Raw genomic sequence first — 14613 nt, 5'->3', positions numbered from 1 at the left:
CGACAGTTGCCTACACATCTATGTTACCGCACCTCCTCTATCCATACGTTTGGTTTCATAGCCGTCATTCATCTCAGTGTGCACTTGAATCAGCCCTATACTTGATGTAGAAATTCATATGAGAACAGATGGATCAATGTGTGAGCACAAATCTGCATAGCCCACAATTCTGTCTGCACTCCCTCGCTAGGTATGTGCAAACTTCCTATTACCACCACCCAGTTACACCCCTGCAGCTGCAAGAGGAGATGCGACTGAGTTGTAGTGTAGTGCTGGATTAACAAAGGGGAGATGGGGACACTTGCTATGTCAACAGTGTTGGGGGCATTGCGGCATATATGAACTGGGGATACTATGTGGCATAATGTGAACTGGGGCACTGTTTAACACATTTGTGGTGCTGGAAGTATTTACTTACTATAATTTTTAATAATATCGACACCCTACCATGTTGACAGTTTTATTGGTGGAACCCCCACATGTGGTTAATACAATATGAAAGGAAAATTAAAACAAGAATGTTTCTACACTCAGACTGGCCATTTAAGTTTTGAGTGGGACTGGTGTTGTACCTCAAGTATAGAGGTGCCTATCAGAATACCTAATATGAAGCCAGTCACATAGTGGTTTAAAGTCTTGTAACTATTCCACAAACATCTACTTCCAGTAGATGTGTTTGTTTATACATTAAGGGTGAGATTCAAATGATATATCACGCACAATTTCCTTTCTAAAATGATCTCTGTTATCGTGCATATTGCGCCCATAGTAATCAGGTTTAGCTGTGTAAAGGGTTGGGTGCCTCGCTACTTTGGGGGTAGCGAGCTGAAATAATGATACAACGTCCCTGAGGGCAGAAACAGAACGGGTGTGGAAAGGGGTGAAAAGAATTGAATCCCGCCCAAAGATTGCAATTTATTGAGCTACTGTGCAGTAGCTATTCTGTAATAATCAGGGATAGTTCTAGACCATGTAGACCTCAGGGCGAAATTTTCCTTGGCCGCTCCCACCACCACCACACCCTCAGCCCTCCCAATATTAAAAATAGGGACAGTGCACATTGAAGGCTCGTGCCAAAAATATAGGGACGTGGCTTCACGGGGAAGGTGCATTGTCACAGAACAGTACCAATCCACATTACACTGCACAGAAGTTTCTGTTATTCACATAACACCACACAGTAGAAGCCTTTATACATGATATGCCACACATTGGTGCCCCTTATGCATTTTACACCACACTGTAGAGCAGAGGCGTCACTAGTCTCTATGACACCTAGTGCAGCAGTAGGAGCTAGTAAGCGCGCCTTCAGGGCGCGGCAGAAAAGAGAGGGCATGGTCTCATCGGGAGTGGGCATGGCCTCATGGCCTGACCCTGTTTTTGTCACGCCGGGGATCTGGGAGGTGTGGGATACCCCCTGTGACAGTGTAGGCTGCAGAGCCAGCTCCTACGCTGTAGCAGGAGCCTGGTGCTGCACATAATGTTACAGTGCAGCACCCAGCTCTTGTCACTGAGTAGGAGCAGACATTTTGGTGTCACCCCTCAGCAGGTGGCACCCTGGTGCCCCACACCTCCCTTGTGACACCACTGTAGTAGAGGACCTTATGCATGTTATGCCACACAGTAGAGCTCCTTATACATGTTACATCACAGTAGAGCCCCTTTTACACGTTATGCCATGGTATAGCCCTTTATACATGTTATACCATGGTAGAGCCTCTTATATACAGTACGTTACACCACAGTAGAGCAGCTTGAACACATTACAACACAGTAGAACCACTTATACATGTTACACCACAATAGAGCCACTTATACACATTACACCACAGTAGAGCCCTTTATACATGTTACACCACAGTAGGGTCGCTTATACACGTTACACCACAGTGGAGCTGCTTAGACACATTACACCACAGTAGAGCCGCTTATACTTGTTACACCACAGTAGATCCGCTTATACACATTATGCCATGGTAAAACCTATTATCCAGATACATCTCAGTAGAGCCACTATGGAAGTTGCTGTGTTTAACTATTTACTTGTTCAAATGAGATAATTTAAAAACAAACAATATATATCCCTTGCTCAACCTCTGGTCCTCTCACTCCCTGCTAGCCTCTCAGGGCCTGCTTCCTTCTCACCCCCTGTATTTCCCACTCCGCTGTTTGCCTTACTCCACCCCTGCATCTTTCACCTGCATCTCCCACTCTCTCCATCCCATGTACCTGGGAACTGAGGTTCAGGCACTCCTTGCACTCTGCCTTCCTGCAGCACACAAGGGGTTTGAGGGACTTGTCTCCAAGAAAACCCGGAAGCTCATCAACACCATATGGTTGCCTGCATGCCCAGGCTGGTGATCAGGAAAGGGGACCATGGAGCTGGTGTCAGACAGTCTGCGTAGCTCCCCGCGGGTACCCAGCACAACTCCCGCACTGTGCACAGTTTGTAAATGGTGAGGGTGGAAAGAGCAGGCACTGCCGGGTGACTGTGGCTGCACTGTCAGACTGCAGCGCCCCAGGCAGTAGCCCTGCCTGCCCGCCCCTAGTACTACCACTGGTAATACTTTAACTTTGATGTGGCAGCTGACCACTATAGCTACAATTTGGTTGGTCTTTCATACCACAATCTGATGCTTTGAATATTTATCTAAGGTAAATGAAATGTACAGTATAATGGGTGGCTAACAGTAATTCAAGTAAGATCAAAGACTCCATAAACTATAACCATGGTAATTGCCCATTGGTATCCAACAATGTTTTTAGTTATTACCTATGGATAATATTTGAAGGAGAAACCCACCTTGAATTTCATATTTTTAGATCAATCATGGTGGTTCCATGTACAAGAGCAAACCTTTCATGAGAAACTTGCTTCTAACTGCGCTGGTAATTGGAAACTTCTCCGGGACTGATCTGACACCCTGTAGAAGTGGGATAAATACATAATTGAATACACTGTTCAATATATTAGCCTTACTGACTACAATGATGCATACAATCTGCTTTATTAACACATTTCCCTGAGTTATACTTTCAATCAGACTGAAAAGAGTGTTGACCAGAATTATTAGGCCCATGGTGGTAGATGTTTTGCTATGCTTTGTTATGGCACAAATGTAACAAACTTTTGGTTACTGTGATCATTCCTTTTTTTTTTTTTTTTTCATTTAATATTTTTTTTTTTTTTAACATTTTTCAGGTAAGATAAATACATTTATATTCTAGCCCCCAAAGTAATCTATTCTTGTAGAATAATATAATTAAACGGAATAAACAATAAAATAAAAACATTAAAACAATGCAATCCCATAACAATTAACATTAACAATATATTACCTTATCAGGTATTAAAGATATACAATATTTGTTTACACAATGTAATCATTTTCTGGCTACTATATCATGAGAATATTATGTAAACATTAAGTATTCATTTACTATTATATTTAGCTTCTTTTTCATAATCTCCTTTTATTCCTCTCTTCTCAAAAATACTGTTTTGCTTTTGTCTATTTGTAATTTTCTCTTAGAATTTGTCTCTCCATTGTTCTTGGTAGCTAATATAATCTTTTGTACAAAAAACATTTTTTAAACTGTATTTTCTTACTTGAGTATATCGAATTGCTTGTTATACAGTTGACCTTTTTTTCTTATTTTTACATTTATACCAGTGGTTCCCAAACTTTTTGGAATCATGGCACCCATAGAGTATCAGAATTTCTTTCACAGCAGCCCTAGGCCAAATCTTATTGAGATATTTAGAAAGAAATATTAAATTAAGTAAATTGTGTTTATAGGTCATCCTTAGGCTCAGTTATGCAGTGAAGAACAGGATTTGCTTCTTTGTACATATTTTATGATTGGCAGCAGGTTCGGACTGGCCCACAGGGGTACAGGGGGGGCCCATCCCTTCCTCTAGGGCTCAGGTTCCAAACTGTGCACTTGATTATACATATGTTACGTTATACTGCACAGGACATTGTGCTGTTATTCATCGGGTTCATTATCATGCATGCATACCTCCCAACTGTCCCGATTTTGGCGGGACAGTCCCGTTTTTTTTACGGTTTGTCCCGATGTCCCACCCGCGGGTCACAGTATCCCGCGGGTGGGGGGGGGGCAGTTGGGAGATCCCCCCTGCCACTCACTGCTCTGAGCAGAGCAGCGGTGAATAGATGCTGTGCGCATGCGTACAGTGTCTATTCACAGCAGAGAGGGACAGGGGGCATGACCAGCAGCTCTCTGAGCGCTGTTCATGCCCCCATAATGACGAAAACGGGGGCGTGGCTTGCGATCGTGGCATTTGTCACGAGGCCACGCCCCCTAATTTCGGCCGCGCTGCGCTCTAATGTTGGGAGGTATGTGCATGCACTAACAGTGTTTAATATATATATATATACATATATATATATATATATATATATATACATATATATATATATATATATATTTATATATATCTCTCTCTCTCTCTAGGAGCCCAGACCATACACATCTAATGATTAGCCAGATCTCTGTGGCGGCTGGCCACACCCCTAAACATGGGCTCCTACCACTGCATTCGTCTGGTGGGCCCTTCGTGCGCCAGTAGGACACTGATTGGCAGCCACCAGCACTGGTTTTGCCTATTACATTGTCAACAATTAATTTGAATTGGTCCTGGACCACCAACCCAGGGCACCCCTACAAGTTCCCTGAGGCACCCCAGGGTGCCACGGAACACAGTTTGAGAACTACTGATTTATACTATTAAATAGTACAACTTCTCTGCAAATCGTATGCAGGTTAATATACTCTACAGTATGTACTGTACTTTATTTTCTTGTACTTCATTGGTTTAATCACTTGGATATTCTTTGGTAGTGCTTCAATTCATTCTGTGAACTTATCCATTATTAAACTTATATGATGGTTGGGACTTTTATGGTCTATTGCTATTGTTAAGGTTTATTTGAATCAAAAGTTGCTATTATATAGAAATAATGCTAAGCTTTTTCTTGTTGTTTTTCAACTCCATAAATTTAATCATATGTTCGATTTTCAGAAATACTGTTACTGTTGAATAATGAATCAAAACAGTGACGTACTCTCTACTATATAAAGTAGGATAACAACCCCTTACTGTAATTGATAAGGATAGTAGAAATATTTATGTGCAGCCCGGTGCTTTCATACAGGGCATAAAACGCTATAGTTAGTGTTCCAAAATATGTTATTTGACTTCTGCTAGCCATAATCATTTACAATATGGTTAATAGGGATTGGGTACGGGGTTTCGGCACTTAGAATGCCGGCAGTAAGACAAACACCAGCATCCCAACGGCCAGGATCCCGACACTTTTAGGTTAAGTATTCTAACCTTCCCCCTTCACTCCCCCTAACCCTTCCTTCCCGTAGCTTAACCCTAACCTCTTTGCCTCTGATCAGGAAGTTCAGAGTTGCATGCTTAAAAGTGCAGGTGGCTGGATAGCCTTGCAAACACTGCCGGTATGCGGTATGCGGTTATAATACCGCCGAGCGGGATCACGGCGTTCAGCATGCTGACGCCAAAATCCTGCTCACTCTGCCGCCGGCTGCGATGCCAACCCAGAAGTACTATTCCCACTCGTTGTTGTGCTTGCCCCATCCCCCCACCGGCATTCTGCGGGCGGGATCCCAGTATAGGTATGCTGCACGCCGGGATCCCGCCTGCCGGTCTCAACTTCCCATCCCTAGGTATACATGTCAACTTTTTGAAACTCACCTTAGGGGAAGTACGGAGACCGTGATAACACAAATCCTTATCATCATGGCCTTGCTTACTGCTGCTGACTCATTTCAACATACATTGGGGGTGGGACTATGAAGGTCTGTCATTGCTCAGTGGGGAGGGCTATGATTAAGGGGTCTATTTACTAAGCCTTGGATGGAGATAAAGTACCAACCAACCAGCTCGTAAGTGACATTTTCAAACACAGACTGTAACATGGCAGTAAGGAGCTGATTGGTTGGTACTTTATCTCCATCCGCTTGATCTCTCTTCAGGGCTTAGTAAATAGACCCCAAAGTCATTAAGACCCCACCCACTTCTCAGGAAAGAGAAGTACAGTAGGATCTGGAAGGGTAACCTGTGTAGACTCTCTGAAATTCGGGACCCTACCAGACATTTCAAGGGAGTAGGGAACTATGGTTTTGGGATCTAAAAATGTATAATTATGTTTGGTCAGGCTATATTATTCTTTGTAATCCATTCAGTTAAAAGTTACAGTGACAGCAGTTGTCACACAGGCTCATACTGATGCATGGGAGGTAGTTAATTTTCCCACAGTCACAATGTCAACAATGGGTTTGTCGGAAGCATGATGTTGAGCACAATATACCGACAGGGTACTAATGTTAGTTAACCCATTGTATCCTAGTCAGCAGTATAAGTTTAAGCATGATGCTTTATCTTCATGTTTATGCTTACACTGACTTACACCGACACAGTTATAATACTTTGACGAACATTAGTACCATGTTGGCATAGTGTGCTCAACATCACTCTGCCATCAAACTCATTGTTGACATTGGGACTCTCGGCAAAGCATACCAATACACAAAGACAAACACGGGCATATTGATTGAAGCCCAACCAACTGCCTCCTATTACCTTTCTTGGAGCTCTTTTTATGGCCAGCTAAAGATATCTGTCCCATGTGCCCTTGTTATAGCTGGATGTATCCTCCAGGAAGTGCAATAGTGCAATTTCTTGGTTTTAACAAAAAAGTTGTAGCCTTATACTCAGTGGTTTGTGTGCCCATAGGCAGTATGCTGGAGAAGGCCTTCAGCTAATATTTCCCAATTATAAATAAGTAGGTACTTTTGTATATAATCGTCAGGCTGTGGTGTCAAAACTGGCATATTATACAAATATTAAGATATGTTCATGTATTATAAAAGTATTAAAAGTCATCAAAGAATTCTAAACAAAAATGTAAGATGGCATAGACACACTGACACATCAGAGTATAAGTACACTGGGACAGAACAGGACATTACCAGACGCCATATTATATAATGCAACTGTAGCCTCCCAGGAGCCCAGTTCCGATCTGAAGAAGACTCTGATCGGCTTTATTCAGAGATAAGTATGGAGCGCTGTTGGTGCCTGGAGGGATATTGTGGGGATCACAGAGGGTGGGGGTGAACTTCGATCTTCTTATAGTAGCGGTTGTACCCCATGCACTGACATTACTTTCATCACTGCATGCACACAATGTCATACCAAGTGACAGCTAATATCCTTACAGTATAATGGGTATCCGGACTAAAGGTCGACCATGAAAAGGCTGACAGTCATTAGGTCGACCACTAATGGTCGACATTCATTAAGTCGACATGGTCAAAAGGTCGAAATGGTCAATAGGGCGACATGTGAAAGGTTGACAGTGCTTATGGTTGACAGGTACAAAAGGTCAACACACATATGGCTGACACAGGCTTTTGGGGTATTGTTGTATTTTATTCAACGTTTTCATACTTTATCATCCACGTGGACTGTGTTTGGAAATAGTAGCCTGTACCAAGCACAGCGGTAGTGAAGCGAGGTGCCTATCCCGAAGCATGGCGAGCAAAGCGTTACACTAATTGGGATTCCATGTGCTTTGACTGGCGAAAACGACACCAGAAAAAACTTAATGTTGAACTGACCTTTTTTGTGTAAACTTTGTCATGTCGACCTTTACTATTGTTTACCTTTTGACCATGACGACCTTTTGACCCTATCGACCTAATGCATGTCAACCATTAGTGGTTGACCTAATGACCTTTTGCTTGTAGAACTAATGATCCACACACCCATATAATGTGCAGCAAGGGATATGTTATTCCTTATCATTTGTGTGTTCCCATTGAATACTGAAGAGCTGACCTAAGATCCACCTAAGTTGGCATTAATGTTATTTATTTCTTAACCTTTATTAATATAAGTGAAAATAAATAGATTGTAGACTGTAAGCATACAGGCAGGGCCCTCATACCACTTTATTAATTAGTTTTGTTACTTTAATTATTCCCTACTGTACTGTAAATGGCTATGGAGAATGCACAGAATATTATAAATATATTCTAATACATAAATATTGGCAACATCATAATCAGTAATGCTTTACAGCTGTGAATAAAACAAGACTGGATATTAAACAGACATGAGATAAAAGGAAGGATTGTAATAAATAGTTAAATAGTCTGCTGTTCAGTGCAACACCACACAGAGGAGTTTGTTTTAAGACTTCCAGGCTGCCTAGCTAAGAGAACTCATAATTACTTTACACAAAAAGTCATATTGATGCAGATACTATTTAGAGGGGTTTGCACGTAGATTAAAAAACATGAAACCATAAACATACACTATTTGAGGATTTGGGGACAGGGAGGGGGATTGTGCATGGAAGTTTGAGGTTGGCATTTATTTATTTAGGTTGACTCTTAAAGATAAAATACAATTATAATGTAAATATTACTTATGTTATCGTTGGCTAATAGGGTTATGAATAGTGTGTGTTCTTCACATCAGAACATTAACTCTAAGGGTGGTATTCAAATGATATATCACGCCCAATCTCCTTTCTAAAGTGATCTCCATTATCGCGCACATTGTGCCCATAGTAATCAGGTTTAGCTGCGTAACGTGTTGGGTGCCCTCACTACTGCGGGGGTAGCGAGCTGAAATTATTATACCACACCCGTCCGCAGAAACAGAAAGGGTGTGGAAGGGGGTGAAAAGAATTGAATACCGCCATAAGGGTGGAATTCAAATGTTTGAAAAGTCAATTGGGTGTCTGTTTTTTCCTGTCTATTAGATAAGAAAAAACAGACTCCCAACTGACTTTTCAAACATTTGAATCTCCCCCTAAAGGTGCATACACACGGTGAGATATTGACTATGTGCCGATTTTGACTTTGCGATTTCCCTTGAACTCCCCGGAGCCCAGAACTACCGATATTGACTATTTTTACTTGTGATTTTGACTAAGTGGCAATTTTGACTGTACTATGTACTAGATTGTACACAATATAGTCACAATTGCCTTGCCTGTACAGTCAATTTTTTCTTGCAATACTGACCCCACAGGAGCGCGCATCGGTATCGCAAGCTGTATACACATGGGTGGTCATTCCGAGTTGATCGCTCGCTAGCAGTTTTTAGAAGCCGTGCAAACGCGTTGTTGCCGCCCACCAGGGAGTGTATTTTCACTTTGCAGAAGTGCGAACGCCTGTGCAGCAGAGCGCCTGCAAAAACATTTTGTGCAAAACAAGACCAGCCCTGTACTTACTCTTTGTGTGTGTTGATTCTAATGTTGGTGGGTTGGCTTTTGACGTCACACACCCGCCCAGCATTCGCCCAGCCACATCTGCGTTTTCCCTGGCACGTCTGCATTTTTCTAAGCACTCCCTGAAAACAGTCAGTTGACACCCAGAAACGTCCCTTTCCTGTCAGTCTTCTTGCAGCCGCCAGTGCGAATGAAAACGTCGCTAGAACCTGTGCAAAACCACAAAGGACTTTATACTCGTACGTCGCGCGTGCGCATTGCTGTGCATACGCATGCGCAGAAATGCTGATTTTTAGCCTGATCGCTGCGCTGCGAACAACGGCAGCTAGCGATCAACTCAGATTGACCCCCATGGTGCGATTTGCACTAACTTTCCTTCCAATTTTGACTATTTAGTCATAATCGTAAGGTTACATCGCACCGTGTGTATGCACCTTTACATGATTACCATTTTGGTGTATTTGTGTGCATAATCAGTGTTGAAGATCTGTACAAATAAAATGAAAGCAAGGAGCGAGCACTTAGAATCCTTTAATATGTAATGCAATGTTTTGAAATGTAGTTTAGTAACAGACTTGAATCTGATAGACTTTACTATAAATCCTCATTGCAGTTAATACATATTACTGAGCGTTTTTGAAGGGCTTAAAACTGTAAACATTTTCTTAAGTAATTCAATGAGTTGTTTTGGGTACTGGCACAAGACCCTCTTAGGTATGCAGTCACCAGATGTGCACTTAAGACATCTGAGAGTAGCACCGCTCAGGTCTTTAGCACAAGCCAAACTTTTACTTAGTTGCTACCCAGCTACCCTTAAGTCTGCATTTCCCTTGTGTTTGCCTTTGCTTGCAACTCAGTCTTTAGAACATTACGTGTTGCAACAGAGGGGCAAGTGTTTCCTACTATTTGTTCCAAAGCTATGGAGCCATCTGTTAAGTTAAACAGGAAGGTCTGGTTTGTCTCTCTCTCCCGGGTTTGTTTTGCTATTTTGGGAGATTCACTTCTCCCTAAGTAGAAGAGGGCCAGTATGGTCTGACTATGGGACTCATCATACGTTTAAGACCAGAGCTTCTGTTTTACCCATCTGCCAGTGTTTGAGGTGTATATATTATTAATGGAGCAAGCGACGGCTCCTGCTCAGATATGCAGCCTTGCTTGGGCAAATGAGACATTCTTCTGCAAATTGCTTTCGTTTTTGATTGCTGATTGTACGCGTGTCACCAAACTGACTCAAGGTTCATCGATGCATGCTCAGTAAATTAAAAGGAACATAAGTATGGATCAGCCGAGAGAATGAATTCTGTGCCTACAATGACCCAAGGCCATTTAATTTTCTGCTTAATTTTGTTGCAGTCAGTTTGCATTTTGGGTTATTATGCAGTAGGAAATTAACAATAAATAACAAATTTGGTCCTCCTGTGCTACTAATGATATTTCTTTATACATCTTTGTAATTCTGTTTTTCTCTATGAAAGGCTCAAGGTCTGTTCCTGTCTGATACCCAGGCAGGTACAGAAGGAAACAAAGTAAGGGGAGAATATTTTAATAATTTAAGATATTAGTTTATATCCCTTTTAAATAAGTCTTAACAGTCTTTAAAATTTAATTTACAGATAATCAGAGAAACATGGAAACAGATGAGGCGCAGGATATGACCCAAATGTCAGGTGAGGTCATGAAAAACTATTCTAAAAGGCAATATAAACTTATGAAGATATAGTATTCACACTGTTCCAATTAAAAATAATGTTTTGGTTTGTGCAGACGTAAAAGGGAAAATAAATAAAGCAATACAGTTTTGTGCTGTAAGATAGCAGACGGCAGATGTGGGCAGTTGCTCTTTTTGCCTCTTTAACAAGTCAGATGTTACCTTTAGATTTCACTGCAGCTCTGTTAGGCATATAAAGAAAATGATAACCTGTACAGACCGCAACAGAAGCTCCTCCCATATATGTGGTGAAATGCCCTGATGCGATCTTATCAGTGGCGGCTCCAGATGTGGGGAAAATGTCTAAAATTCAAATAGTGGAGCCACACCAATTGCCAGTGAGTCCCAGCCGGAGAAGTTTGGCAACGTTTGGTGTGGCTTCCCCAGAGCCGTAACTAGACACCAAGACACTAGACAGCCGTGCCCCTCCACACAGAGAGAATTGATGCCCCCCATATATAAAATAGGGCCAGTGTATTATGGACTGCGCTGCGGCCCCAAATCTGGCCCATGCTAAAAAGCTGATTCTGATTAAGTAACTGTTATATCACTGACCCTGTCTCTTTTATAAATCAAGGTGTCTCTATTCACTTATCCATTGAAATATGCTAAAGCGAGACTCAAACTCTGGCTGCTATATTTCTTAAGTACCAACATATTTTGCAGTGCTATACATAAGGGGATAGACAAATAGTTATATGAGACATTCAATTAAACAAAAATAATTATTAGGTAGATACTCTGGCCTGGTGACACGCGGGGACACTTGTTCCGGGCCCCAAGGGTCAGAGGTGCTTTGAGGATCAGGCCCCTCTCCTTCCCTGTCTCTTGCTGCTGCTGGTCTCACATGATGGTGACAGTTTGTACAGACTGATAACCAGGAAATCAAACAGAGAAAAGAGGAAGAAGTATCACCCATAGGTGCTGATGTGAGTACAATTCGGGAACTGGGTCACATGCCCACTATACACCATCATCCAGGGCCCTAGAGTATGTGTGAGGGGTCATTTTCCGGGGCCCCGGGTAGTTGCGTTACCAGAGAAGGAGGGGTGGAGTGGACGGGAACCAGTAATCAGTGCCCAGCTTCCACCCTGTGCATCCGCATATACTGACATCATTATAATGTATGTGGGCTGATGTTGGGGTCAGTATTCTGTGCTGGGTACTATGCTGGATGAAGTATAGTCAGGACAGCTGCAAGGTATCTCTGCACCCTAGGCAAAATTTCAGCCTACCGCCCCCACCCACCACCAGTACCCACTTCATAGCTCTTCAGATGAAAGTGTGACCTATGGTGGAGTCGGCCCTGAGTATAGTCTATACAAGGGGGAGGAGGCTGTATTTTCTTTTGGGTGTCATATGGGGGGAATCTGTATTCTGTGCGGGGTATTTGGAAGGTCAGTATTTTGGTTTGTAGGGATTATGTAAGAAGGGGGAAGGGAGCAGTATTCTTGGGCTACACACTGTAGGTAGAGAGATAGATAGATAGATAGATAGATAGATAGATAGATAGATAGATAGATAGATAGATAGATAAGCTGGTTGGGTGGTACTTTGGGGTCTATTTACTAAGCATTGGAAAGAGATAAAGTGGACGGAGATAAAATACCAGCCAACCAGCTCCTAACTGTCATTTTTCAAAAGCAACAAAGCAGTGGAGTATGGGGGCAGAGAGCCCAAGGAGGTGGTGTAGAGTGTACTGTAGGTGGTGTGTGAGAGAAGTAGGTTGTGAGAAGAGGTGGGAGAAGGACACTGCTTACAATCTAAAGAGAAGGGGGGAGATAGGGAATGGGCTAATATAGGGGGAGTGAGCCAGTATAAGGGAATCTGAGGGCAGGAAGCCAGAGTGGTACAGATGGGGGATCCAGGAGGGTTAGTAGATTATGTGGTGACACGGTTATGTGGTGGATTGGTGCACCTGACGCTATGCAGGCTGAGAGAAAGTCTGATAGAACGAGGAAGATCATTCCAGTGGTAGGGGCAGAATGGGAGAAATCTTGGATTCTGAATGAGATGTAGTAACCAGGGTGGAGGAATCGGTCACTGGGTAATCAGAGCGGGCAGGAGAGAGTGTGTGTGTAGAGATGAGATTGGAGATGTAAAGTGCAGTGGAGTTGGAGAAGGCATTGTATGTGATGGTGAGGAGTTTGAAGATGATTCTGTAAAGGAAGGGAAGCCAAAGAGGGGAGGGAAAGGATGATACAGTAATGCTAGATACACACTAGTAGATATATCTGCAGATCAATTGATCTGCAGATATATCTATGGATGAACCAGGCAGTGTGTTTAACATACACACTGCCCAATCCGTCGGGACTAATGTCACGAACTGGGTGGCCGTTTACATGCGCCACCCAGTTCAGCTGTCAATCTCCGCCGGCTGCTGCAGTATGTGTACGGGCGGTCAGCTGACCACTTGTACACACACAGCGATGCACCAATATATTGGTAGATATATTGGTCATCGGCTGTGCTGCAGGGCCAACACGATATGTCTGTGAACGATGGCGTTCACAGACATATCGTTCGTACACACTGGCCAATGGACCCACGATATATCGGCCGTTAAATAGAACGGACGATATATCGGCCAGTGTATGCCCATCATAAGTCTAGCTTTATAGAATTGATCACTCCACACCAAGGTCTGTAGTTTTACTGCTTTTACATAGAAAAGTCTTTTTTTCAATTACAGTCTGTACAAAATTGGATCTGAGGTTTATCCAATCTACTTTTACTAAGTCACGATTAAATTAAAAACTCTGTAAACTGTTTTACGGTACCTACAGAATAAAAGAGGAATGTGTGGGTATACTGTATTCTTAAATATACTTATCTTTCCTGTGCATGAGGTCCCTGCAGTTGTATTAGTTTGGAAGAGCGGGGGTTCAGATGGAAATAATTCTGTGTGGACTTCTTCTTTACAAAATGATGATTATGTGCAAGGAGTGGGTATAGGTGCATATTGTCTTCTGCCCTTGTATTTATGAGCCTTATAAGGATCTTGGATACAGTGATCTCTGTTGGCACATATTGGTATAGCAAAGTGCCATGGCAGCTGCTCATCCCATACCCTCCATCCCTGTTGGTTCATTAGTGCATGTGCTGTCGCAGAACATTGCCTGTCGGGATTGTGCCGGCGGGATCCCGGTGTCAGTATTCTGACCGCCGGGATACCGTCCGGCGGGATCTCGTACTGATCCCGTGCAGCCAATAGGGGTATGGGTCAGTAACCTACAGACATTGTATTAAATAAATTGGGAAAAATTACTTATATACAGTTATATCTACATATATCTCAAACCCACATTGCCCCAAAAACCTACGTCCCTCCCCTGTAATTTCACCCCACCACCATTGCCCTTAATTCTTCTACAGTTTTTCACTAATTCATAAACCTCTCTGTTGACACACCCTCCAAGACAACTATTGTACTCTTTTTTCATCATCCCGTTCATTATATCCCTCGTCTTCCCTCATCCCTATTTTTCATCACCCCCTCCTTTACTTCCCTTTTTCCTAATAATAATAATAATAATAATAAATGTTTCTCTTTACTCCCTACCTCTGTTATACAACATCCTCCTTAATAATAACAACAACTCACAC

The 14613-nt window shown here is 42.5% G+C and overlaps 1 protein-coding gene across 4 annotated transcripts in view; it reads left to right on the top strand.

Moving 5' to 3' along the window:
* Positions 1-14613, top strand: part of IKZF1 (IKAROS family zinc finger 1) — a 211568-nt gene that overhangs the window by 13555 nt on the left and 183400 nt on the right. For all 4 annotated transcript variants that reach the window (XM_063922632.1, XM_063922631.1, XM_063922630.1 and 1 more), the window contains exon 2: positions 10910-10963. In XM_063922632.1, coding sequence (XP_063778702.1) covers positions 10910-10963 — 54 coding nt within the window. The remainder of the gene's footprint in view (positions 1-10909; positions 10964-14613) is intronic.

This window comes from Pseudophryne corroboree, chromosome 5, assembly GCF_028390025.1.
Source record: "Pseudophryne corroboree isolate aPseCor3 chromosome 5, aPseCor3.hap2, whole genome shotgun sequence".
NCBI classification, from domain to species: Eukaryota; Metazoa; Chordata; class Amphibia; order Anura; family Myobatrachidae; genus Pseudophryne; species Pseudophryne corroboree.
The sequence above is the reverse complement of the archived record's forward strand: the minus strand, read 5'-3'. Positions and strand labels throughout refer to the sequence as shown.